At 43.6% G+C, this 26,937-nt stretch overlaps 1 protein-coding gene across 1 annotated transcript in view; it reads left to right on the forward strand.

Annotated features, from left to right (window-relative positions):
• LOC311610763 (NACHT, LRR and PYD domains-containing protein 1-like) overlaps positions 1–26,937 on the forward strand; it is a gene marked incomplete at both ends in the record, with an annotated part of 85,062 nt that overhangs the window by 40,120 nt on the left and 18,005 nt on the right. The window contains 7 exons of the mRNA XM_084862292.1: positions 6,618–6,788; positions 8,864–9,034; positions 11,269–11,355; positions 15,820–15,897; positions 22,219–22,305; positions 25,437–25,504; positions 26,756–26,915. Coding sequence (XP_084718418.1) covers positions 6,618–6,788; positions 8,864–9,034; positions 11,269–11,355; positions 15,820–15,897; positions 22,219–22,305; positions 25,437–25,504; positions 26,756–26,915 — 822 coding nt within the window. The remainder of the gene's footprint in view (positions 1–6,617; positions 6,789–8,863; positions 9,035–11,268; positions 11,356–15,819; positions 15,898–22,218; positions 22,306–25,436; positions 25,505–26,755; positions 26,916–26,937) is intronic.

A 26,937-nucleotide genomic window follows, 5' to 3' on the forward strand; every position in this document is an offset into this window, starting at 1 on the left:
GCCTTCCTGGAAACGGGTGTTCAGAGCCAGAAGAGAAAGTCTGGGAACTACCAGGCACTCTGCCAGCTAGAGCCATAGAGAAAGAAGGCCAGAGCAACCAAAAAGACTGGGAGGTCAAACCTGCCACCTAGGGGCTGAATTACAAACTGCCATTTTTTTCTTTACTTTTAATTAATCAAAAATAAATGGACACAAATAACTAACATATAGCCTACTCAAAATTAAGGACTACCTTACAAAACCGAGGTGCAGTGGAGTGCTGGGAAATGCAAGACTATCTGGTCCGAGAATCAGGCGTGCCAAGTACAATATCAGAGGAAGTGAATGGCCACTACTGGACATTTTTAGGCTAATTTTACTATTTTTTTATTTTATTTTCATTTTTTACATCTTTTACTTAATTTTCATTTTTTACATCTTTTACTTAAGAAACAAATTTTTTTTCTTTTTTCATTACTTGATTTTACATTTTAAATTATTACATTTTTCAATCTCAATCATCACTATTATTACTGCTATTTTGCAATTTTTGTATCCTTTTTCTTCTTTTTTTTTTCTTCTATATTCTCCCCAGTACCATTTTATTTTTTCTTTATTTTAAATTGGGAGTAATCTTCATTCTATTTTAATCTCTACTATAGCATCATTCTACCCTATCTCAACTCGACCTTTACACCATCACTCTCTTACTAAACTTTACCCTTTTAGTCTCTTATCTATTCTATCCCTTTCTGGCTTTAGTTTTTCCTCTATTCTTTCTGTATACCCCCTGCTAAAGCTCCCACTATACTTATAGACCTAAGTTCCAACCCCTGATCCAAATGTATAAATACCACTCTCTGCACTATATTAACTAGTTGAAAAAAAAAAACTGTTCTCCTCTCTATCTCTTTGTCATTATTTGCGTGAATGTTAATTGTTGTGAATCTTTATGCTTTTTAGTGAAATTGTTATGCATATTCCTGGGTTGTTATTGTTGCTTTGTATTTTTTTTTTAAAAGCCTTTGTTTTTGTTTGTTTTTTTTACTTCTGTATATCAGAGCCTTACCTAAAAATAGTGGATATTGTAGCTTGTATTAATCTCCAAGTATCGTTGCTGACATGGGCTGGGATTAGTCCCCTTTCTCTCTTAGTCTGCTTCTTCTCTCTCTCTCTCTCTCTTTTCTATTTTCCCTGTTTTCCAACTTCATTTTGTCTACTTTTTTTCTTCTTTTTCTATCTCTTTATCCCTCTTTTTTTAATTTTTATTTTTTTTAAATTTCTTTTATTTTTACCTTTCTTCATTCTCTCCTATCCCCTAAGTTGCCTTTCTCTAGTGGTAACTTTTATTAGAGGTTATTAATATCGTAAATACATTCCTGTTGAGTGCCTCTTCTGTTGTACCTGGTAGTGTTGTATTTTGTGCCTTTAAATCAACGCAGGAGAAGGAACACCACATAACCTGACATCTTGAAAAGAGAGGCCATGGGGAGACAAAGAAATAGTCCGCACATGAAAGAAAAGCAGGCATCACCAGAAAAGGAAGTAAACGAGTTAGAGGCAAGCAATCTACCAGAGCAAGAATTTAGAGTAATGATCATAGGATGGCTAAAAAGAATGGAAGAGAAATTTGACAATAACCAAGAAGAAATGAGGAAGAACCATGAGGAATTGAAGAAGAACCAAGAGGAATTGAAGAAGAACCAAGAAGAAATGAAAAGTGACATCACTACCATGAAGAACTCAATAGAAAGCATCAAGAGTAGACTAGATGAAGCAGAGGACCACATCAGTGAGCTAGAAGACAAGATGGAAAAAAAATACCCAATTAGAGCAGCTTTTAGAAAAAAAAGATTAAAAAGCAGGAGGAGAGCGTATGGAAGCTTTGGGACAATACGAAACAAAATAATATTAGAATAATAGGGGTTCCAGAAGGAAAGGAAACTGAGGTAGATATGGAAAAAGTATTTCAAGAAATAATGACAGAAAACTTTCCTGAGATAGAGAAGAAAAAACCCACACAAATCCAAGATGCTCGCAGAGTCCCAAGCAAAATGAATCCCAGAAGACAGATGCCTAGACACATTATAATTAAATTGGCAAACAACAACGACAAAGTAAGAATCTTAAAAGCAGCCAGAGAGAGACAGAAAGTTACATACAAAGGAACCCCCATCAGACTAGCAACTGATTTCTCAACAGAAACTTATCAGGCCAGAAGGGAATGGGATGAAATATACAAAGTCATGCAAAGGAAGGGTCTGAATCCAAGAATACTGTACCCAGCAAGGCTATCAATCAAAATTGAAGGGGAAATCAGGAGCTTCACAGACAAAAAAAGACTGAAGGAATTTATCTCCACCAAACCAGCAATGCAAGAAATGCTAAAGGGTCTACTGTAAAAAATAAAGAATTAGGGAGCGAAGAAGGAACACGGGTATAGAATAAAAATGGTGTGAAATGAGTACCTATCAATAATAACCTTAAATGTAAATGGATTAAATGCTCCAATCAAAAGACATAGGGTAACAGATTGGATAAGAAAACAAGACCCATACATCTGTTGTTTACAAGAAACCCACCTCAGAAAAAAAGACGCACACAGACTGAGGGTGAAGGGATGGAAAAAGGTTTTCCAGGCGAATGGAAATGAAAAAAAAGCTGGAGTAGCAATACTTATATCTGACAAATTAAATCTCAGAGTGAAGGACATAGCAAGAGATAATGAAGTCCACTTCATAATACTAAAGGGAGCAATCCAACAAGAAGAAATAACCCTGGTAAATATATATGCACCCAATACGGGAGCACCCAAATACTTAAAAAAATTGTTGAAGGACATTAAGGGAGAGATTAATAGCAATACAATCATAGTAGGAGATTTTAATACCCCATTGTCACCCTTCGACAAATCATCTAAACAAAAAATCAGCAAAGAAATATCAATCCTAAATGACTCACTAGACCAGATGGAATTAATCGACATCTTCAGAACATTCCACCCCAAAGCCACGGAATATACATTCTTCTGAAGTGCACATGGGACATTCTCAAAGATAGACCACATGTTGGGACATAAGCAAAGTCTCTTCCAGTTCAAGAAGATAAAAATCATATCAAGCATCTTCTAAGATCATAGTGGCATAAAACTGGAAATTAACTACAATAAAAATAACACCAAGAAATCAAACACATGGAGACTAAACAGCATGTTATTAAACAAGGACTGGGTTACCAGAGAAATCAAGGAAGAAATTAAAAACATCCTGGAAACAAATGACAATGAAAACACAACAATCCAAAATCTATGGGACACAGAAAAAGCTGTTTTAAGAGGGAAGTTCATATCCTTACAAGCCTATTGAAAAAAAAACTAGAAAAAACAGTAACAAATGATCTACAACTCAAAGAGTTAAAAAAAAAAAAAAAAAAAAAAGAGCAACAAGAAAAGCCCACTGTAAGTAGAAGGAAGGAAATAACAAAAATCAGAGTGGAGATGAACGACATAGAGACCAAAGAAACAATACACAAGATCAACAAAACCAAGAGCTGGTTCTTTGAAAGGATAAACAAGAATGATGAACCTCTAGCCAGGCTAACCAAGAAACAAAGAGAGGGGACTCAAATAAACAAAATCAGAAATGAAAAAGGTGAAATACCAACAGACCCCACCGAAATACAATGGATTGTTACAAAATACTACGAACAACTCTACTCCAACAAACTGAAAAACCTGGAGGAAATGGACATATTCCTAGAAAAATACAACCTTCCAAAACTCAATCAGGAAGAATCTAAAAATCTCAATAGACCAGTGACTTGGGAAGAAATTGAAACAGTCATTAAAAACTTCCAGCAAACAAAAGCCCAGGGCCAGATGGCTTCACAGGAGAGTTTTACCAAACATTCAAGGAAGAACTAAAACCTATCCTCCTCAGACTATTCCCAAAAATTCAAGAGGAAGGAACACTTCCAAACTCCTTCTATGAATCCAGCATCACCCTAATACCAAAACCAGATAAAGACAACTCAATGAAAGAGAATTACAGTCCAATATCCCTCATGAACATAGATGCCAAAATCCTCAACAAAATTCTAGCAAATCGGCTCCAGCAGAGCATCACAAAGATCATACACCATGACCAAGTAGGATTTATTCCAGGAATGCAAGGATGGTACAATATCCGCAAATCAATAAATGCGATGCATCACATAAACAAATTGAAAGATAAAAATCATATAGTCATATCAATTGATGCAGAAAAAGCATTTGATAAAATTCAACACCCTTTCCTGATAAAAACTCTCAATAAGGTGGGAGTACAAGGATCATACCTCAACATAATAAAAACTATATATGATAAACCCACAGCCAACATTATACTCAATGGGCAAAAATCTAAAACCATTCCCTCTAAGAACAGGAACAAGACAGGGATGCCCACTCTCGCCACTCCTGTTTGACATAGTATTGGAAGTACTAGCCATTGCAATTAGACAAGAGGAGGAAATAAAAGGCATCCAAATTGGAAAAGAAGAAGTAAAGTTATCCTTATTTACAGATGACATGATATTGTACATAAAAAAAAACAAAATACTCCATTAAAAAACTAATTGACTTAATAAATGAATTTGGCAATGTAGCAGGATACAAAATTAATGCCAAGAAATCCATGGCATTTCTATACACCAACAATGAAATTACAGAAACAGAGACTAAAAAAGCAATTCCATTTACCATCGCACCAAAAAAATTATATGCGGAAAACTACACAACACTGAAAAAAGAGATAGAGGAAGATGTAAAGAGATGGAAGAATATACCATGTTCATGGATTGGTAGAATCAGCATCATCAAAATGTCCATACTTCCTAAAGCAATCTATAGGTTCAATGCACTCCCCATTAAAGTACCAATGGCATATTTCACTGACCTAGAAAGAACTCTCCAAAAGTTCATTTGGAACAATAAAAGACCCTGAATAGCCACAGCAATTCTGAGAAAGAAGAGTAAAGTAGGAGGGATCTCAATACCAGACTTCAAACTGTATTACAAAGTCACTGTTCTCAAAACAGCCTGGTACTGGCACAAGAACAGACATATAGATCAATGGAATAGAATTGAGAACCCAAATATCAACCCAAATTACTATGCTCAATTAATATTTTACAAAGGAGGCACGAATATAAAATAGAGTCAAGACAGTTTCTTCAATAAATAGTGTTGGGAAAATTGGACAGACACATGCAAAAGAATGAAACTAGATCACCAACTTACACCATTCACAAAAATAAACTCAAAATGGATACAGGACTTAAACATCAGACCATAAAAATACTAGAAGCATCCACAGGCAGCAAAATCTCAGACGTATGCCAAAAGAACTTCTTCACTGATACTGCCCCTAGGGCAATGGAAGCTAAAGAGAAAATAAACAAATGGGACTACATCAAAATAAAAGGCTTTTTTACAGCAAAAGAAACCATCAACAAGACAACAAGAATGCCCACGGTGTGGGAGAACATATTTGCAAATGTTACCACTGATAAAGGTTTAATCTCCAACATCTACAGACAGCTTATACAACTAAATAAAAGGAAGATGAATGATCCAATTAAAAAATGGGCAATGGACCTAAATAGAATATTTTAAAAAGAAGACGGAAGGAAGGCCAAAAGACACATGAAAACATGCTCAAAGTCACTGATTATCTGAGAGATGCAAATCAAAACAACAATGCGGTACCATCTCACACCTGTCACAATGGCCAACATCAACAAATCAACAAACGACAAGTGTTGGCGAGGTTGCGGAGAAAAAGGAACCCTCTTGCACTGCTGGTGGGAATGCAGACTGGTGCAATCACTGTGGAGAACAGTGTGGAGTTTCCTCAAAAAACTGAAAATGGAACTCCCATTTGACCCAGTAATCCTATTCCTAGGTATATATTCCAAGAAACTAGAAACACCAATCAGAAAGGATATATGCACCCCTATGTTCATAGCAGCACAATCTACAATAGCCAGAATTTGGAAACAACCTAGGTGCCCGTCAGCGGATGATTGGATCAGAACACAATGGTACATCTACACAATGGAATACTATGCTGCCATAAAAAAGAAGGAATTCTCATCATTTGCAGCAACCTGGATGGAATTGGAGAACATCATGCTGAGTGAAATAAGCCAATCAATGAAAGAGAAGCACCACATGACCTCACTCATTTATAGATAATAAAGAACATTATAAATTGATGAACCAAAAGATAGATATAGAGACAGTAAAGCAACAAGCGGACTGTCAAATTACAACGGGGAGGGGAGGGAGATTTGGGGGAGATAATAGATCAACCGAAGGACTTGTATACATGTATATAAGTACAATCAATGGACATAAAACTCTGGGGAACGAGGGTATGTATGGGAGGGAGGGGGGCAAAAAAAATCAATAAAATATATTTAAAAAAATAAAATAAAATGAAATAAATAAAATATCCCAGGTTACTATAAGCCAGACATGTGTTTTTCTTCCTTTAATATCACCAAGGACCCCAAAAGGGCCACAGAACTGGAAATGGAAACCAGATCCCAGTTTCCCTGAGGAGAGGGCCCTCAGGACATACAAATCTCTCCCACAGGCTGGTCAGCTGTGGCCTCACCAAAGACTGCTGCAAGGACCTGGCCTCCGGGCTGGCTACCAGCCCCAACCTGACAGAACTGGACCTGCAGCAGAATGACCTGGGTGACCTTGGCGTGAAGCTGCTCTGTGAAGGGCTCAGGCAGCCTACCTGCCAACTCAAGCACCTGAGGTAAGGCCCTGGGGTCATTTCTGGGCAGAGGACACGAAAGGGGAGGCAGAGCGATGGAAAGGGTGTGGGGTCCCTGAATTGGACAGGGGAAGCAAAGGGGCAGAAAAATGCATGGGCAACCTGGCTTCCACCACTCACTTAGGCCATGAGCTGGGCAGGTCTTCATCTGAGAATCTGTTTCTTCATCTGTATAACTAAGAGTATCATAGCCACCTCATAAATGTGATGAAATAAAATGCATGTAAAACTAGAGCAGAGCTGGAAACAGAGTAGAGAGGCTCAAATGATAACCACTGGTGAGGCCACATGTTCAGATGATTCATGTCCAGGTTTACTTCTCTAAGGTCTTCCTTCCTTCTTTCCTGCCTTCCTTCCTTCATTGCCTCATTCATTGATTCACTCATTCATCCTTTCATTTATTTCATGACTCCCCTGTGCCAAGCACCACCAAGGAGACAATATTGAGCAATAGACACGGGCCATGCCCCCTTAATCTTCCACTTAAGCCTTGGCCCTTCAGGCACAGAGGGAAAACAGAAGGGCTACATGAAAACTGAGATGTGAGGCTGTGTAAAAACAGGAAGGAGACCAAGAAGAAAGCCAAGGGGCTCAGGTTCCAGGGTAGCAGCAACCTTTAAGAACTGTTAAAGCACATGAGATATGTTATCTCCTTTGACCTTGGCACCCACCATGTGCAAAGCATGTGGAATTCCTGTTACAGATCAGCAAACTTGAAGATTCAGAAACCTGCCCCCAGTCTTCATCTAGTAACTGACAGAGGTGAGCTCTGAAGCCAGGTCTATCTGACTCCCAATCAGGTGAAGTGTAAGCAGGTCCCATTTTAGTGTCCTCCACCTCACCCAGAGCCTTCGCACCATCGTATCCCAGAACCCTTACAGTGGGTACCTGCCAAACTTCCATCTGCAGCTCAGTCTGAAAAACCACACCCTCCTCCAGGATGTGCCAAGGCTCCTCCAATTCAGTGTATTCCAAACTACACTTTCCTCTCCAACCAAAAAACACCTGTCCCTCCTCTCAGTTCTAGCTTGATAGTTTGTAGGATCCATTCACAATGAAAATGCAGTGCCCTTGCTCAAACATCAAGAAAGAAATGAAATCAAAAGTACTAAGATATAAAGCTTTATTCCTTCCACCCCAAGCTGCAGCTGTAATTGCTCATCATTGACATTACTTTGAGGGCTAGGCAGCCACAGGAGGGGAAATAGATGCCATAAGACTATAAATCAGAGAGGAAGTGAGAAGTAGATAAGATGAGAGAATGGGGTTGGGAGCAGATACGCATCCTCCTGTGAAACCCCACCAAAGCATCCCAAAGCATCCTGGGCATTTGGAAGGTCTGATGTGGTTAACAGTTAGGCCCAATACACAACTGGAAAGTTGGGTTAGTTAAGTGTGCTGTGCTGATGTGGAGAGGAGGAAGCATTGATAATAATCACACATGAGTGAGAAATGTTGACCAGCGGCTCCTTGGCTGCAGGAGAAATGAAAATCTCCCATGCTCTGGCAATTTGGCTCAGTGGTTGGCGCATCGACCCCCAGACTGAAGGGTCACGGGTTCAATTCCCAGTCAAGGGTGAGAACCTCAGTTGCAGCTTCAATTCCTGGTGTCCCTGGGGGACCCTGCAGGAGGCAACCAATCTTTTTGTGTTTCACATCAGTGTTTCTCTCCTTATCTCTCTCCTCCCTCTCCTCCCTTTCACTCTCTCTAAATATCAATGGATAAAATATTCTTGGTGAAAATTAAAAATAATTTTTGCCAGTCTCTTTAACCTTTATTTTATTTATTTTATTTATTTTTCAATCTTTATTGTTGAAAGTATTACATAGGTCGCCCTGTTTCCCCAATAAACCTCTTCCAGCTTGCTCCCATCCTCAACCAACCTTCCCTTCAAAATTTTTAAAATAAAATGTCCCAGGTTACTATAAGCCAGACATGTGTTTTTCTTCCTTTAATATCACCAAGGACTCCAAAGGGGCCACAGAACTAGAAATGGAAACGAGACCCCAGTTTCCCTGAGGAGAGGGCCCTCAGGACATACAAATCTCTCCCACAGGCTGGTCAGCTGTGGCCTCACCAAAGACTGCTGCAAGGACCTGGCCTCCATACTGGCTACCAGCCCCAACCTGACAGAACTGGACCTGCAGCAGAATGACCTGGGTGACCATGGCGTGAAGCTGCTCTGTGAAGGGCTCAGTCAGCCTACCTGCCGACTCAGGAACCTGAGGTATTCCCTGGGGTCATTTCTGGGCAGAGGATAGGGAAGGGGAGGGAAAGCGATGGAAGTGGTGTAGGGGCCCTGAATGGGACAGGGGAAGCAAAGGGGCAGAAAAATGCATGGGCAACCTGGCTTTCCTATGTGATCCACCACTGACTTAGGCCATGAGATGGGCAGGTCTTCTGAGACTCGGTGTCTTCACCTGTATAACAGGACTATTATACCCACCTCTTAGATGTGATCAAATAAAATGCATGTAAAACTGGAGAGCACTGGGAACAGAGTTGAGAGCCTCAAATGATACCCATTGGTAAGGCCACGTGTTCAGAGGATCCTTGCCCAGGTTTACTTCTCTATCCAAGGCAGTCCTGCCATCTTTCTTTCCTTCCTTCCTTTCTTCCTTTCTACCTTCAGTCCTTCCCTCTCTCCTTCTTTCCTTCCTTTCTTCCTTCATTGCCTCATTCTTTCATTCACTCATTCATCCTTTCTTTCATTTCATGACTCCCATGTGCCAAGCACCACTGAGGAGACAATATTGAGCAACAGACGTGTGTCCTCCCCCTTAAAGCTTGAACTCCAGTGAGAAGGAGACAGATGTTAACACACAGTGTGTATCTCTGAGCTCCATGCAGTTTGTGAAGGAAAGTGCACTGCTTTATGAGAGGTTAATTGGGGGGTGGGGAGGATGGAAATAGAATCGAGGGAAGAGAGGGCCTCTCTGGGGGAGTAACATCAGGCCGAGAACTGAAGCAGAAAGAGGGGCTGACCTGGCCCCGTCAGGGGGAGCATTCCAGGCTGTAAATGATGTGGGGAAGACCCCAGGACAGAAAGAGGCTCAGAACACTTGAGAGCTTATGGCTAAGGTGCAGTGACCCGCCCCCCCCCCCCCATTTCCCATGCTGTATCTTGACCACTTCCTGTCATGCCACCCTTTCTCCCCCCAGCCTGAAAACTAGTCCAAAGCCAGGTTCTGACTGAACATTTCCCTGTGACTCCTGCCTCGTTCCTGTCTCACACTTAGAACTGACAGGGCTCCAAACCTCTGTGTCCTAACCCCTCAGTCTTATTTGAAGCTCTCAGCCTTTCCTCCACCAATCCTCCTTTCTCAAACCTAAAGCAGCAGGAGGTGAACACTCTACATGCACGACCTCCCAGAGCCCACTCTGACCCTTCACAACCAAGGGAAGTCCATCCTCTGGGGCTACCACCACCCAGACCCCACCCCTCTGAGTATGTGTGGCTGTCACCATCTCCTCTATGTTACCACCTCTCCAGAGTTGGACCTTTGCATAGGTCTGCATCCATGCCCTGCTCACCCGTTACTCCTCACCTCTTGGTTGCCTCAGAGCAGCTCTAGCACATCCTGCGAAGGCTTCTGCCTCCTCCCTTCCTAGGGCCCCGGAACTGGAATGAGAGGGACAACCTCTGCATCGTGGGTCATCCCCTTCCCAGGGGAGAACAGCTCTGACAGCAGGAATGAGGAAGGTCTGTGCCCTCTACAGGTTCAGGGTCTTCACACCTGCCTTGTCCATGGCTGATAATAGGCTGAGCAGATCCCTCCCTGTCAGATGTGAGGACATGGAGGCCCAGAGAGGGCAGCAGCTATCCCAAATCCAACAGAAACCCCAGAGCACAGGGCGTGTGAGAATGGAAATAGGGTCTTTCTTTCCAGGAAGACTCCTAGCCTCTGGGAAGGAAATCCCAGGACCTACTTCGGTGTGGTGAGTTTGAAGCCATGGGGACTGACTATTCTCTGGTGGATGCTGTGAAGTTGCTGAGTCTGTTTTCAGAAAAGAAGACCCAACCCACACTCCTGAGAGTACTGCCAGCTACAAGGATGGCCTCTGCCAACTATAGCCATCTCACACAAGGTCACTGCCCTCCTAGTGGCTTGCAACCAGTGACTGGTGTAGTGGTATAAGGACCCTCCTCCAAGTATGGACAGCCCTGGTGTGTCATCCCCACAAAATCTTCTCACAGAGTCAGCTGTGTCCCTAGGGACTGTATCACATACCAACTTGTCCCTCTGCCCAGTCCTTTTTACCTCCCTTTGCCCTGGTATTGAACCAAGGACACTCCCTAACAAACCTCCTAACCCTACTTTCCATCATAGAATGTGTTTTCAGGGAACCCAACCTACAACAGGTTCCTGCAGGACCTGGAAGTTTCCATGATTCTGGGTCTGAGGCCCTTGAGATCGTGTGGAGTTCCCAGGATAACCAGGCTTCCTTTGTGCTTTGCAGGCTGGACCAGACTCAGCTGAGTGAGGAGGTGAAAAATAAGCTGAGACTCCTGCAGCAGAAGCTCCAGCTAGTCAATACCAGAAGTTGGTAAGGAGGGAACATACAACTCCCTTGAGCTGACCCAGGCCCAAGGCTGACTCCTAGAGGCTGTTCCAAGAACATGGGGTAGAAGTAAGGGGTGAGGTTGGAAGCAAAGACAGACAGAACTAGGAAGAAGCCAAGAAACAACAGCAGCCAGAGTGAGTTTGTTGGTTTGTTTAGTTCAAATGACAATATGCCCCTTCTGTGTTGAAACCCTTCCATGAGATGATAAGGAGGTGAAAAAATGAAGAAATGTGTATCAGTGAGTTGATAAGATTTTGAACATGAAAAGCCATGATGTTGAGGAGGAAATAAGGACAAGCAGAGAGATCTTTGGAGGGGACAGACCACCCTCATTCAATCTCCACACATATAAACACCATGTACACAGTCCAGCTGAAGGGAATCCTGGGAACAGGAGAATACGATTTCCTGCTGGGAATTTGCTACAGCCCCATGGGCCTTCATTTTGGTATATTTTGGCCTATGACTGCAAAGTACATCTATGCCCTGGTTCCCAATCCTCTGTCTCACCTAGTATAGCAGAAGCCATTAAGAGGCCTTAGAGAAGGAGATATTCTCTTAGAACCATAGTGTGATAAGCACAGAACCATGGACATGGGCCCAACAACCAGGAATTAACTGAGCATGGACACAGGCCCAGGTGACCCACAGTATGAATCATTGTGCCTGAGTCAGTGTGAATGCTCTGATGGCCTATTTGAATCCATACAAAGGACCTGAGCTGAGTTGTAAAACGTGGGAGGGCTTGCTGAGCATCAAGTGGGTAAATTCCTGACAGAGGTAGAGGCTCTGATCTCAGCTCCCTTGAGGAATGGAAGGAGGCCAGGTATCAGAAACACTAATACTCAAAGTGCAGACCATGGACCAGCAGGGACAGTATCAGCATCACTGAGAGCTCATTAAAAATGCAAATCTCAAGCCTCACTCCAGACCTGCTGAATCAGAATCTGTGTTTTGACAAGGCCTTTGAGCAGCACTGGATTAGAAGTGAGTGAGTAGGGAGAGTGGCAGAGGTGGGATTGGAGCTGAGGGGTGGCAAGAAGTTGGGAGGCAAAGAGGCCTTTGAGCCATGTTAATGACTTCCTCTTCTACCTCAAAAGCAATAAAGAAAGATGTCAGGACTTCAGTAGTTAAGTGATGAGTCAGAATAAAATTGAAAACCAGCTTCTGTGTAGAAATGGCCTGAAGAGGGACAAGAGAAGAAGAGGACACCTACAGGGGGTAGATGAAGTGGTTTGAGCCACAGATGCCAGGGCCTTGGCTAGAGGTGGGGTCTGTGGAGGTGGAGAGAAGAGACTAGAAAGGAGAGCTATACTAGAGTCAGTGATAATGTGGCCAATCAACTCTCAGAGGGAGCCAGAAGGAGTCAGGACTACATCTCAGTTCCTGCATGGATGGAGGGGTGGATGGAGGCCATCACAAAGACAGCATCTATGAGAGAATGTCAGATGAAGGCCGTGAGTTCAAATTCAAATGGGTTGAAATTAAGTGGGGATGTTACATAGACAGCCCCAACTTCCTCCAAGATCTCAGGGAGAATGACCAATTCTGTGTCTAGGAAGCCAAGTGAAATGGTCACTAGGATTGTCCCAGGTGGAGGACAGATGATTGATGGCACATTTCCACTCCTGTGGCAGACATCAGAACGAGGTACTTTGAAGGGCCCAGGCTGGGAGCACCTTTAATTGGGACAGGGGTGAGGAGGATATGGAAGGCCATCCCCTTTATGCTCCTGCCTCTGGGGTGAAGCTTGGCAAAATTCCCAACTAGAGAGGCCTCGCTTCATGCAAGGTCTTCCACACCTGGAACCTGACAAGACCTCTGGTTTCCTTTCTCCCAAGCTCAGGGGCTGAGGCTGCTCTTCTCCAGCTCATCTCTGGCATGTCTCAGGCTCTGGTCCACACTGGCCTCTGAGGCCTGGGAATCCCTTTCCATCAATGGGAGCAAAAATTAATATAAGACACTGTCTTATTTTTGGGGAAACAGGGTATGTCCAGGATTTTGTGCATACACTGTTGGCAATGTACTTCAACTTGCTTTCTGTAGGAATCTTTTACCGTTGGGTCATATTTTTCAACAAAATTTCCCTGAACAAACTGAACTGTCAGAGCAGACATCCCCACACCTCTTGAACCAAGGACCACTAGGTTGTACTCACATACAGTATGGATCGTTTACTTTCTGAAAATCTCCTCCTCTTCCCTGCTCTGGGCCTTGGCTCTGGCTCCAGCTCTGGTTGTGCCTGGTGTTTGCAGCCCTGAAAGCAGCAGCAGTGTTGAAGGCTCCAGACCGCTTCAGAATCCTTATTTGTAAGTAAAAGTAATAATAGCACCATCTTGTAGAGTTGTAATAAATGACCTAATATATGTTGATGGCTTAATATATGACTGCAGATGGTTAACTGTTTCTAGAATGATACCTTATATTTCACTCAGGAGGAAACCTGAAAGTAGGTCTTATTTTCGGAGGATGTTTTATTTTGGGGGAAACACGGTAGCAGGAACAGAGCAATTTAAAACGATGAGGAATTTGCATATAAAGAATGGCCAAGGGTTTACACTGGTATATTCTATCACAGCTCAGTCCACATTTGATGACTTCCAGGACCTGAGGGGACAGATTTTACGGGTTAAGGACACAGAAGATATTCAATGATTTTGGTTGGCAATAAATGTGTCCTGGAAGATGAGCGAGTAGTTGGCAGAGAACATGGTCAGAATTTAGCAAGACAGTAGAGTAACTGTGCCTTTTAGAATATCAGCAAAGTCAAAGATCAACGTTAATGAGATATTTTATGACCTGGTCAGACAGATCAATAGAAAGACACCAGTGGAAAAGAAGAAGCCTAAACAGAAATCCTGTCTGCTGCATTAGGCCCACAGTGAGCAGCAGCCCTGAGCCAGATTACAGGGATGAAGAACTGGTGCCTAATTGGAAAGTGCCAGAATTCCAGACTTCAAAAAATAAATCTGAAGCGGCTTCTCCTGTTTTATATATTATGTGAAGAATATTGGTTTGCACACATTCCCTGGAGAGAACAGAATTGCTCTGTGTATATCTCTCAGAAAATAAACAATAGTATTTCTCCTTTGCAATAGCAGTTATAACAGATGTGAAAATAAATATACTTGACTCTAATATGATTATACATAAGATCATGGATGCATTTCAGAAGTTAGATATTGCTACTATAATCAAATGATTTCATGTTGACTTTTCTATCATGATTCCTCCCATCAGGCACTAAACATTGAACGATTATAGTTTATGTCTGTAACGATATAGATGATGAAATTTCCCCTCAAACTCATTACAGCAGATAACTATTTGGAGTCATTGACTTCATTTAATATTTTAAAATCATGAAATATCATTCTATCATTATATTCCAATTAAAATTGTTTGTGCATAATGCTTTGGGAAAGGGGGTTTTTTTTTTTATAGGAAAAAAACCTGGGATAACTGATTCTTATGGCTTTCAAAGTTAAATTTATAATATACTAAACCAACTCTAATATTGCTTCTTGTGTTTTACTGTCAGATTAAATTACAGCTTTTATAAATTATCAAATTTTAGTACATTTTTGAAAAAAAAATAAGAAAACTGAGATTAGGGAGTCTCAATGACTTGCTCTGGATCCACAGCAGAGAGCAGAGGGGCTACAACAAAATCCCAAATCCCTCTGTGATATGTTTGAGCTTGCAGGCACTCTACTAGCTAAGCAGTGCATGGTGTGGGGTTGGATATTCAGTACATACTCAGTGGGCTTGAGTACAGTAATTAATTGAATGTCTACTTCTCTCTGTAATCCCCAGACTTCACTTCCCCATGGGTGGCTCCTACGCCTGGAACAAATCAACAGAAACCCCAGAACACACAGCCTGTGAGAGTGGCTCTTTCTTTCCAGGACACCTCTTAGCCTCTAGGAAGAAAATCCCAAGACTTATTCCTTTGAGGTCAGTTTGAGTCCATGGAGCCCGGCTGTTCTCTGGTGGATGCTGTGAAGTGCTGCCCAGGTTTCTTTCAGGAAAGAAGATGTAACCCCAGGTCCTGGAAGTGCTGCTGGCTACAGGGATGGCCTCTGAAAACTCAAGCAAGGTCACCTCCCCTCTCTAGGGTGGCTGTCATCCAGTGACTAATTGGTATAGTGGTATAAAGCACCTCCTCCCAGTATGGAACAGCCTGGAGGGTTATCCCAACACCAGAAGTCTCACAGAGTCAGTTGTGTCCCTTGCAATTGTATCACAGCCCAACTTGTCCCTCTGCCCATTCCTGCTTGCTCCCTTTATTTACCTTGATTGACACAAGAACATTTCTGAATAAGCTTCCTAAGTCTATTCTCCATCTCAGAACCTGATTTCAGGGAACCCAACCTACAGTAGTTCTGATAGAACCTTGAGATCATGTCGAGTTCCCAGGTAACCAGGCTTCCTTTGTGTTTGCAGTGCTTCCACGTGGCTTGAGGAGGCAGAGAGGCCGGACACCCTAAAGCATAAGAAACATCAGCTGATCGACAGCAATTGGTAAAGGGGGAGACAGACTTTGCTCAAGCTAAACCAGGTCTAGGGCTGATTGTTAGAGGCTGGTCCAGAGACATGGGCCAGAAGTGGGTTGGGATGGAGTTAGGCTACAGACAGAGACAGACAGATCAGGAAGAAGCCAAGAAAACACAACAACCAGAGGGAGATTTTTTGTTGATTGGTTGATTGATTGGTTGGTTAGTGCAAACAAAATAATGTCCCTCCTCTGTTTAAAACCTTTGGCTAGATGATAAGGAGATGAATAAGTGACTTGTGATTGCAAAGTGCACTTATTCCCTGGTTCTGACTGGTTCTCACCTGACATGGCAGGAAAAGCCTCCTAGGCTTAGGAGAAGCCATTCCTCAGGGAACTAGCATTCCCCTCAGACCCACAGTGTGTTAGACACAGGGCCATGGACATGGGCCCAACACCCAGGAATTAACTCAGCAGGGACACAGGCCCAGGTGACCCACAGCACGAATCATTGTGCCTGGGTCAGTGTGAATGCTCTGATGGCCTATTTGAGTCCGTCCAAAGGATCTGAGCTGAGTTATGACAGGTGGGAGGGCTTAGCTGGGCCAAGAGTGGGTAGATTCCTGACAGAGGTAGAGGCTCTGATCTCAGCTCCTTTGAGGAATGGAAGGAGGCCAGGTATCAGAAACACTGCTATTCCAAGTGTGGAACATGGACCAGTACTGTCAGCATCACTGAGAGCTCATTAAAAATGCAAATCTCAAGCCTCACTTCAGACCTGCTGAATCAGAATCTGTGTTTTGACAAGGCCTTTGAGCAGCACTGGGTTAAAAGTGAGTGAGCAGGGAGAGTGGCAGAGGTGGGATTGGAGCTGAAGGGTGGCAGGAAGTTGGGAGGCAAAGAGGCCTTTGAGCTTGTTAATAGCTCTGCTTCTACCTGCAAAGCAGTAAAAAATGATTTCAGGACTTCAGTAGCTAAGTGATGAGTCAGGATCAAATTGAAGACCAGCTGCTGTGTAGAAGTGGCCTGGAGAGGGACAAGAGAAGAAGAGGACACCTACAGGGGGAAGATGAAGTGGTTTGAGCCACAGATGCCAGGGCCTTGGCTAGAGGTGGGGGCTGTGGAGGTGGAGAGAAGAGACTGGAAAGGAGAGCTATACTAGAGTCAGTGATAATCTGGCCAATCAACTCTCAGAGGGAGCCAGGAGGAGTCAGGACTACATCTCAGTGCCTGCATGGATGGAGGGGTGGATGGAGGCCATCACAAAGACAGCATCTATGAGAGAACGTCAGATGAAGGCCATGAGTTCAAATTCAGATGGGTTGAAATTAATGGGGATGTCACATAGACAGCCCCAACTTTCTCCAAGATCTCAGGGAGAATGACCAATTCTGTGTCTAGGAAGCCAAGTGAAAAGGTCACTAAGATTGTCCCAGGTGGAGGACAGATGAGTGATGGCACATCTCCACTCCTGTGGCACACATCAAAATCAGGTACTTTGAAGGGGCTAGGATGGGAGCACCATTAATTGGAACAGGGGTGAGGAGGATATGGAAGGCCATCCCCTTTATGCTCCTGCCTCTGGGGTGAAGCTTGGCAAAATTCCCAACTAGAGAGGCCTCGCTTCATGCAAGGTCTTCCACACCTGGAACCTGACACGACCTCTGGTTTCCTCCCTCCCAGACTCAGGGGCTGAGGCTGCTCTTCTCCAACTCATCTCTGGCATGTCTCAGGCTCTGGTCCATGCTGGCCTCTGAGGCCTGGGCATCCCTTTTCATCATTGCCCATCCACCTTCAGAGCCATGTTCTTCTCATAAGCTACCTTTCTGGTGGCTTCTGGAATAGAAATGCATCTGTAACAGTTGGCAAAGGTGGCATCAGGGGACAACAGGGTTGGGTCTCCTCAGATAGCAGGCAGGCAGCCCCAGGAGCCTGGACAGAGCCTACTAACACACACTGTCCAAAGTCCAGCTAGGTAAGCCTTGAGAAGCACCCCTCCATGTTATAGCTTAAAGGGTACAAGAGGTCAGGCAGGAGGCCCTAAAGCTGACCACTTCCCTGTGTGTTCCAGAGGAGAGCTCCCCTCAAGTATTACCGAAACCCTATTGTCTGTCATCTCATGAACCTCTGCGGAACCAACCAGTGGAGCCTCTAAGGATGGATGATGACTTCTGGAGCCCCACAGGGCCTGTGGCTACAGAGATGGTTGACAAACACAGGAGTCTGTACCGGTGAGTGACAGGACTCTGGTGTGCCAGGCTGGCCTCCCCACCCCCACCATCCCTACACTGGATCCTAACAGACACTCAGCACCCCACTCATGATCTATTGGGCCACTTCTCATTGTTGAGCCACCAGGAAGAGAAACGGGGCTGTATTAGTACTTTTATTATGGAAACAGAAGTTTTATTGTGAAAATTTGCAAACAACAACAAAAAAGTCCAAGGAACTACCACAAACTCATTACTCAGCTTCAATAACCATTTTCCTAAATCTGTTTCAACTATTCACTTTCCCCTTCTTTTGTTATTATTTTATTTTATTTTTAAAATACTTTCATTTTATTGTATGTCATGTATGCCTCAATCTAGTTCTTGTTTTGTTTTGGGTTTTTATTGATTTCAGAGAGGAAGTGAGAGGGAGAGAGAGGTAGAAACATCAATGATGAGAGAGAATCATTGAGCGACTACTTCCTGCATGCCCCCTATTGGGAATAAACCCCACAACATGGGCAGTTGCCCTTGACAGGAATCCCCAAACCCTTTAGTCCGCAGGCTGAAGCTCTATCCACCAAGCCAAATCAGCTAGGGAGTTATTATAGTGCTAGAGGATCAGTGCATGAAAATTCATGCACTCAGGGGCTGGGCGGGCTGTTGGGGGGGATCCCTCAGCACAGCCTGCTTCCTCTCACAGTCTGCCACCCCTCGGGGAAACAGCTCTAAGCTGGTAGTCAAACATCTCTTTGGCAGCCTGGGAACCCTTGAGGGATGTCTGACTGAGGCTTAGGGAGTGGGCCTAATCCTCAGTTAGACATCCTTTGCACTGCCAAGGAGGCAGGAGAGGCTCCCGCCACCGCCACTGTCCTAGCAACCATCAGCCCGGCTTGTGCCTGAGTGGAGCTCCCCCTGAGGGAGTGTACTGACCACCAGGGGCAGCTCCTGCATTTAGCGTCTGCCCGCAGTGGCCAGTGCACATCATAGTGACTGGTCATTCTGCCTTTAGGGTCAATTTGCATATTACCCTTTTGTTCTATAGGATTTTAAATACAAGACACCAGGTAATCTTATCTGAATATATTTTGTGGTTCATTTTGAAGAATATATATAGAGACCTTTTCTCCCATAACCATAATGCCACTATCTTATCTAACAATGTTTACAATAAGTCATTTTCATATCATCTAATACCCATTCTGCATTCAATATGCTCAGTTGTCCAAAATGTGTGCTTGCAGTATGTTTGTTCTAATCAGGATCCAAACAAAGTCCACCGATTGTAATTGGTTTGTTATGTCTCACAAATCTCATTCAAATCTCTTTCCACCTATATGTTCCTGTCTTGTTAACATCACTGTGTGTAAAGGTCCATACCACTAACAACCAACCATGAGTCGTGCCTCCCAAGGGTTTCCAGTCATAAGTAATCAATGTCTATCATCTTAGTCCTGCTCTCTTACATAAAACATTACCATTCGCTGTCACAGACATGATCTCAGCTGGGTGATAATATTACTCCCAACTGACACACACAAAAGCTGACGTCCCAGGAGCCCATTCTATACCAACCAGGAACCTGGAGAAAATCTCTGTAATATTTCTGAAAGTGTCAGTTTAAGCTCAAGTGGTTATTATTATTGTCACCATATAGATTGCATTAATTGTTGAAAATTAGGACCCTTAAAATTAATAACTTTCCTATTTAGTGTTTTTAATACTATTATTATTTTCATCATTGTCATCATCCTAGAAACAGTTAACCATCTGCAGTCATACATTAAGCCATCAACATATATTAGTTCATTTATTACTCACAACTCTACGAGATGGTGCTATTATTACTTCTACTTACAAATAAGAAAACTGAGGCTTTCTGAAGCCTTCACAACTGCTGCTGCTTTCAGGGCTGCAGACACCATGCAGAGCCAGAACTGGAGCCAGAGCCAAGGCCCAAAGAAGGGAAGAGGAGGAGATTTTCAGAAAGTAAATGATCCATACTGTAGGTGAGTACAAGCTAGTGGTCCTTGGTTCAAGAGGTGTGGGGATGTCTGCTCTGACAGTTCAGTTTGTTCAGGGAAATTTTGTTGAAAAATATGACCCAATGGTAAAAGATTCCTACAGAAAGCTAGTTGAAGTACATTGCAAACAGTGTATGCACGACATCCTGGACATAGCAGGAACAGAGCAATTTGCAACGATGAGGAATTTGCATATAAAGAATGGCCAAGGGTTTGCACTGGTATATTCTACCACAGCTCAGTCCACATTTGATGACTTCCAGGACCTGAGGGGACAGATTTTATGGGTTAAGGACACAGAAGATATTCCAATGATTTTGGTTGGCAATAAATGTGTCCTGGAAGATGAGCGAGTAGTTGGCAGAGAACAGGGTCAGAATTTAGCAAGACAGTAGAGTAACTGTGCCTTTTAGAATATCAGCAAAGTCAAAGATCAACGTTAATGAGATATTTTATGACCTGGTCAGACAGATCAATAGAAAGACACCAGTGGAAAAGAAGAAGCCTAAACAGAAATCCTGTCTGCTGCATTAGGCCCACAGTGAGCAGCAGCCCTGAGCCAGATTACAGGGATGAAGAACTGGTGCCTAATTGGAAAGTGCCAGAATTCCAGACTTCAAAAAGTAAATCTGAAGCGGCTTCTCCTGTTTTATATATTATGTGAAGAATTTAGGTCTTATATTGGTTTGCACACGTTCCCTGGAGAAAACAGAATTGCTCTGTGTATATCTCTCAGAAAATAAACAATAGTATTTCTCCTTTGCAATAGCAGTTATAACAGATGTGAAAATAAATATACTTGACTCTAATATGATTATACATAAGATCCTGGATGCATTTCAGAAGTTAGATATTGCTTCTATAATCAAATGATTTCATAGTGACCTTTCTATCATGATTCCTCCCATCAGGCACTAAACATTGAACGATTATAGTTTATGTCTGTAACGATATAGATGATGAAATTTCCCCTCAAACTCATTACAGCAGATAACTATTTGGAGTCATTGACTTCATTTAATATTTTAAAATTATGAAATATCATTCTATCGTTATATTCCAATTAAAATTGTTTGTGCATAATGCTTTGGAAAAAGGGTTGTTATATTTTATAGGAAAAAAAACCTGGGATAACTGATTCCTATGGCTTTCAAAGTTAAATATATAATATACTAAACCAACTCTAATATTGCTTCTTGTGTTTTACTATCAGATTAAATTACAGCTTTTATAAATTATTAAATTTTAGTACATTTTTGAAAAAAATAAGAAAACTGAGATTAGGGAGTCTCAATGACTTGCTCTGGATCCACAGCAGAGAGCAGAGGGGCTACAACAAAATCCCAAATCCCTCTGTGATATGTTTGAGCTTGCAGCCACTCTACTAGCTATGCAGTGCATGGCGTGGGGTTGGATATTCAGTACATACTCAGTGGGCTTGAGTACCGTAATTAATTGAATGTCTACTTCTCTCTGTAATCCCCAAAGATCACTTCCCCATGGGAGGCTCCTACCTCTGGAACAAATCAACAGAAACCCCAGAATACAGAGCCTGTGAGAGTGGCTCTTTCTTTCCAGGACACCTCCTAGCCTATAGGAAGGAAATCCCAGGACCTACTCCTATGTAGTCAGTTTGAGTCCATGAAGCCTGGCTGTTCTCTGGTGGATGCTGTGAAGTGCTGCCCAGGTTTCTTTCAGGAAAGAAGATGTAACCCCAGGTCCTGGAAGTGCTGCTGGCTACAGGGATGGCCTCTGAAAACTCAAGCAAGGTCACCTCCCCTCTCTAGGGTGGCTGTCATCCAGTGACTAATTGGTGTAGTGGTATAAAGCACCTCCTCCCAGTATGGAACAGCCTGGAGGGTTATCCCAACACCAGAAGTCTCACAGAGTCAGCTGTGTCCCTTGCAATTGTATCACAGCCCAACTTGTCCCTCTGCCCATTCTTGCTTGCTCCCTTTATTTGCCTTGATTGACACAAGAACATTTCTGAATAAGCTTCCTAACTTTATTCTCCATCTCAGAACCTGATTTCAGGATACCCAACCTACATTTGTTCCGACAGAACCTTGAGATCATGTCGAGTTCCCAGGTAACCAGGCTTCCTTTGTGTTTGCAGGCCGATCCAACTTTCATGGGATGAAGAGGTGGCAAAGAGGCAGGACACCCTAAAGCACAAGAAACGCCAGCTGATTAACAGCAATCGGTAAAGGGGGAGACAGACTTTGCTCAAGGTGACCCAGGCCCAGGGCTGATTGTTGGAGGCTGGTCCAGAGACATGGGCCAGAAGTGGGGTGGGGTGGAGTAAGGCTGGAGGCAGAGACAGACAGAACAGGAAGAAGCCAAGAAAACACAGCAGCCAGAGGGAGATTGTTTGTTGATTGGTTGATTGGTTCGTTGGTTAGTGAAAACAAAATAATGTCGCTCCTGTGTTTAAAACCTTTGACTAGATGATAAGGAGATGAATAAGTGAAAAAAAAGTAAATGGGTGATTTTTGGAACAGGGAAAACAATGACCACAAGGAGGAGACAAAGACAAGGAGAGAGAGCTTGATGGCGGGGGGTAGGGGAGAGGACAAGACCACCCTCCTTTACCCTCCACACACATAAACACTCATGTACACAGCCCACCTGAGGGGAAGCCTTAAGAACAGAAGAATGCATCTTCTTCTGGGGCATTTAGTGTATTTTGACTTGGGACTGCAAAGTGCACTTATTCCCTGGTTCTGACTGCTCTGCCTCACCTGACTCGGCAGGAAATGGCTCCTAGGCTTAGGAGGAGCCATTCCTCAGGGAACTAGCATTCCCCTCAGACCCACAGTGTGTTAGACACAGGGCCATGGACATGGGCCCAACACCCAGGAATTAACTCAGCAGGGACACAGGCCCAGGTGACCCACAGCATGAATCATTGTGCCTGAGTCAGTGTGAATTCTCTGATGGCCTATTTGAGTCCGTCCAAAGGACCTGAGCTGAGTTATGAAAGCTGAGTGGGCTTGGCTGAGCCTCGAGTGGGTAGATTCCTGACAGAATTAGAGGCTCTGATCTCAGCTCCTTTGAGGAATGGAAGGAGGCCAGGTATCAGAAACACTGCTATTCCAAGTGTGGAACATGGACCAGTACTGTCAGCATCAGCATCACTGAGAGCTTATTAAAAATGCAAATCTCAGGAAACATAGACACCCGAATGCAGCCTACCACTATCGTTTTGAATTTAGAACTGGAAAACAGGGGAGGCATAGCCCTGAAGTACCAGACAGCTTGCTAAGAGAAGGCTCTGCTATTTGGGAAGGAGAGAAAAGATGCACTTAGCCTCAGAAACTGTGAAGGTGCGGAGAACTGTGTGCTCGAATAGGCGGTCACAGAGTTCGCTGCTGGCTTACTCCCGGTGCGTGGAGAGGACGGGCCGAGTTCGCTACTGGCTTATTCCAGGCGCACAGAGAGGGCAGACAGCTAACACGTGGCTGGCTTTCTTGTTCAGGGGGAAAACAGAATCACCCTATTGCTCTAATAGACCGCCCCAGTCAGGGAGAGACCGGACTGTCAGGTATCGGGCAGAGATCTCTCGGAAGTGTGTGAAGCCAGTGGCCATTACTGCGGGACTCAGGGAGGGGCCAACAAGAAACCAAAGCTTGTCTGTACCATCCCGAGACACTGCCCCATCCAAGCTGAGCACAGAAGCTCTCCCAAAGGCTGGGTTTCTCTAAGGAGGGACTGACCAGAATCCAAAGCTAGTCTGTGCCTTTACCAAAGAAGTGTGCACACCTGCAACCAATCTTGTGAGACTCACTACAAACAGGACTTTCCTAAGGCAAGACTCACAGGGAACCAAAGCTTGTCTGCACCAACCCGAGAGTCCGCCCCATCCAAGTAGAGTACAGAAGCCCTCCTAGCTGAGACACTGCTGATCCTCACAACCAATTGCCTTGGAGATCAACTCTTCCCAGTGATACCAACAATAAGCAAGGCTTAACAACAAGACTGCACACACAGCCCACAAAGGGCTACACCAAGACTGTCCACCGCAGGTAACTGGGAAGGCTGTGTTACTGGGCTCTACCAGAACACCTAGCACACAAAACTATTCCATCAAATCAAGGAAACAACTAAAATGCAGAGAACAGGCAGGACACAAAGGAAGGAGATATAGGAAAAGAAAAGAATGGACATTGAGTTCAAAACTACAGTTATAAGGTTTTTCAAGAATTTCCTTAAAAGGGCCAATAAAATAAATGAGACCTATGAGGATAAGAAAAGGGATCAACTAGAAATAAAAAGGGATCAACAGAAATAAAGAAAACATTGTCTGAAATAAAATAATATTACACAGAGTCCTAAAAAAAGACTGGAAGATCACAAGAATCAAGACAAAGATTTAGAACACAAAGAGCCAGAAGACACTCCTCCCCAGAAAGTTGAAGATAGTGTAAGAAACCTCTGGGACAATTTCAAGCAAACCAAAATAAGAATTATGGGGGTCCCAGAAGAAGAGAGAAAGCAAGATACCAAAAATATATTTGAAGAAATAGTGACAGAAAACTTCCCCCACCTGGTGAAAGAATTAGACTTACAAGTCCAGGAAGTGCAAACAAAAGGAATCCAAAGAGGACCACACCAAGAAACATCGTAATTAAAATTTCAAGAGCAAAAGACAAAGAAAGAATATTAAAAGCAGCAAGAGAAAAGCAGATAGTTACCTATAAAGGAGAACCCATACGATTGTCAGCTGATTTCTCAACAGAAACCATGCAGGCCAGACGGGAATGGCAAGAAATATTCAAGGTGATGAATAGCAAAAACCTACAGCCAAAAATACTCTACCCAGCAAAGCTATCTCTCAGAATCAAAGACCAGATAAAGAGCTTCACAAATAAATAAATAAAAAGCTAAAGGAGTTCATCACCGCCAAACCAGAATTATATGAATTGCTGAAGAGGGTTATTTAGAAAGAGGAAGAAGATAAAGATAAAAATTGTGAACAACAAATACGTAACTATCAACAAGTGAAACTAAAAATCAAGGGAATTAAAAAATCTGATGAACAATATTAACTGTTAAATATAATAGAATCAGAGGTATGGAAGGGGAGTGGACTGATGATTCTCGGGGGGAAAGGGGAGTGGGGGTGCAGGAAGAGACTGACCAAAACCTTGCACCTATGGATGAGGACAATGGGGGGTGGTGAAAGGGCAGAGGATGGGGTGGGAACCTGGTGGAGGGGAGCAGTTGAGGAGAAGAGGAAGAGGAAACATTTGTAATAATCTGGACAATAAAGATTTATTTAAAAATAAAATTATAGCTGGAAGAGATTTTTTTTTTTTTAATGTCAATCTCAAGCCTCACTTCAGACCTGCTGAATCAGAATCTGTATTTTGACAAAAACTTTGAGCAGCATTGGATTAGAAGTGAGTGAGCAGGGAGAGTAGCAGACGTGTGATTGGAGCTGAGAGGTGGCAGGAAGTTGGGAGGACAAAGAGGCCTTTGGGCAATGTTAATAACTTCTGCTTCTACCTCAAAAGCAGTAAAAAAAAAAAAAAAATAGATTTCAGAGCTTCAGTAGCTAAGTGATGAGTCAGGATCAAATTAAAGACCAGCTGCTGTGTAGAAATGGCCTGGAGAGGGACAAGAGAAGAAGAGGTTACTGGTAGGGAGAGGATTCCATGGTTCAAGCCACAGATTATAGTACCTTGGGTGGAGGTGGAGGCTGTGGAGGTGGGGAGAAGGGACTAGAAAGGAGAGCTATAGTAGAGCCAGTGACAATTGGCCAATAAACTCCCAGAGGGAGCCAGAAGGAGTTAGTACTACATCCCAGTTCCTGCATGGATGGACGGGTGGATGGAGGCCATCACAAAGACAGCATCTATGAGAGAAAGTCAGATGAAAGCCATGAGTTCAAATTCAGATGGGTTGATTTTAATGGGAATGTCACATAGACAGCCCCAACTTCCTCCAAGATCTCAGGGAGAATGACCAATTCTGTGTCTAGGAAGCCAAGTGAAACGGTCACTAAGATTGTCCCAGGTGGAGGACAGACGAGTGATGGCACATCTCCATTCCAGTGGCAGACATCAGAATCAGGTACTTTGAAGGCGCCAGGCTGGGAGCACCATTAATTGGGACAGGGGTGAGGAGGATATGGAAGGCCATCCCCTCCATGCTCCTGCCTCTGGGGTGAAGCATGGCAAAATTCCCAACTAGAGAGGCCTCGCTTCATGCAAGGTCTTCCACATCTGGAAGCTGACAAGATCTCTGGTTTCCTCCCTCTCAGGCTCAGAGGCTGAGGCTGCTCTTCTCCAACTCATCTCTGGCATGTCTTAGGCTCTGGTCCATACTGGCCTCTGAGGCCTGGGAATCCCTTTTCATCATTGCCCATCCACCTTCAGAGCCACGTTCTTCTCATAAGCTCCCTTTCTGGTGGATTCTGGAATAGAAATGCCTTCTGTAACAGTGGGCAGTGTGGCATCAGGGGACAACAGGATTGGGCCTCCTCAGATAGCAGGCAGGCAGCCCCAGGAGCCTGGACAGAGCCTACTAACACACACTGTCCAAAGTCCAGCTAGGTAAGCCTTGAGAAGGACCCCTCCATGTTATAGCTTAAGGGGTAGAAGAGGCCAGACAGGAGACCCTAAAGCTGACCACTTCCCTGTGTGTTCCAGAGAAGAGCTCCCCTCAAGTATCACAGAAACGCTACTGTCTGTCCTCTCATGAACCTCTGCGGAACCAACCAGTGGAGCCTCTAAGGATGGATGATGACTTCTGGGGCCCCACAGGGCCTGTGGCTACAGAGATGGTTGACAAACACAGTAGTCTGTACCGGTGAGTGACAGGACTCTGGTGT

Source organism: Pipistrellus hanaki (assembly GCF_964339955.1).
Source record: "Pipistrellus hanaki genome assembly, chromosome: 16".
Classification (NCBI taxonomy): domain Eukaryota; kingdom Metazoa; phylum Chordata; class Mammalia; order Chiroptera; family Vespertilionidae; genus Pipistrellus; species Pipistrellus hanaki.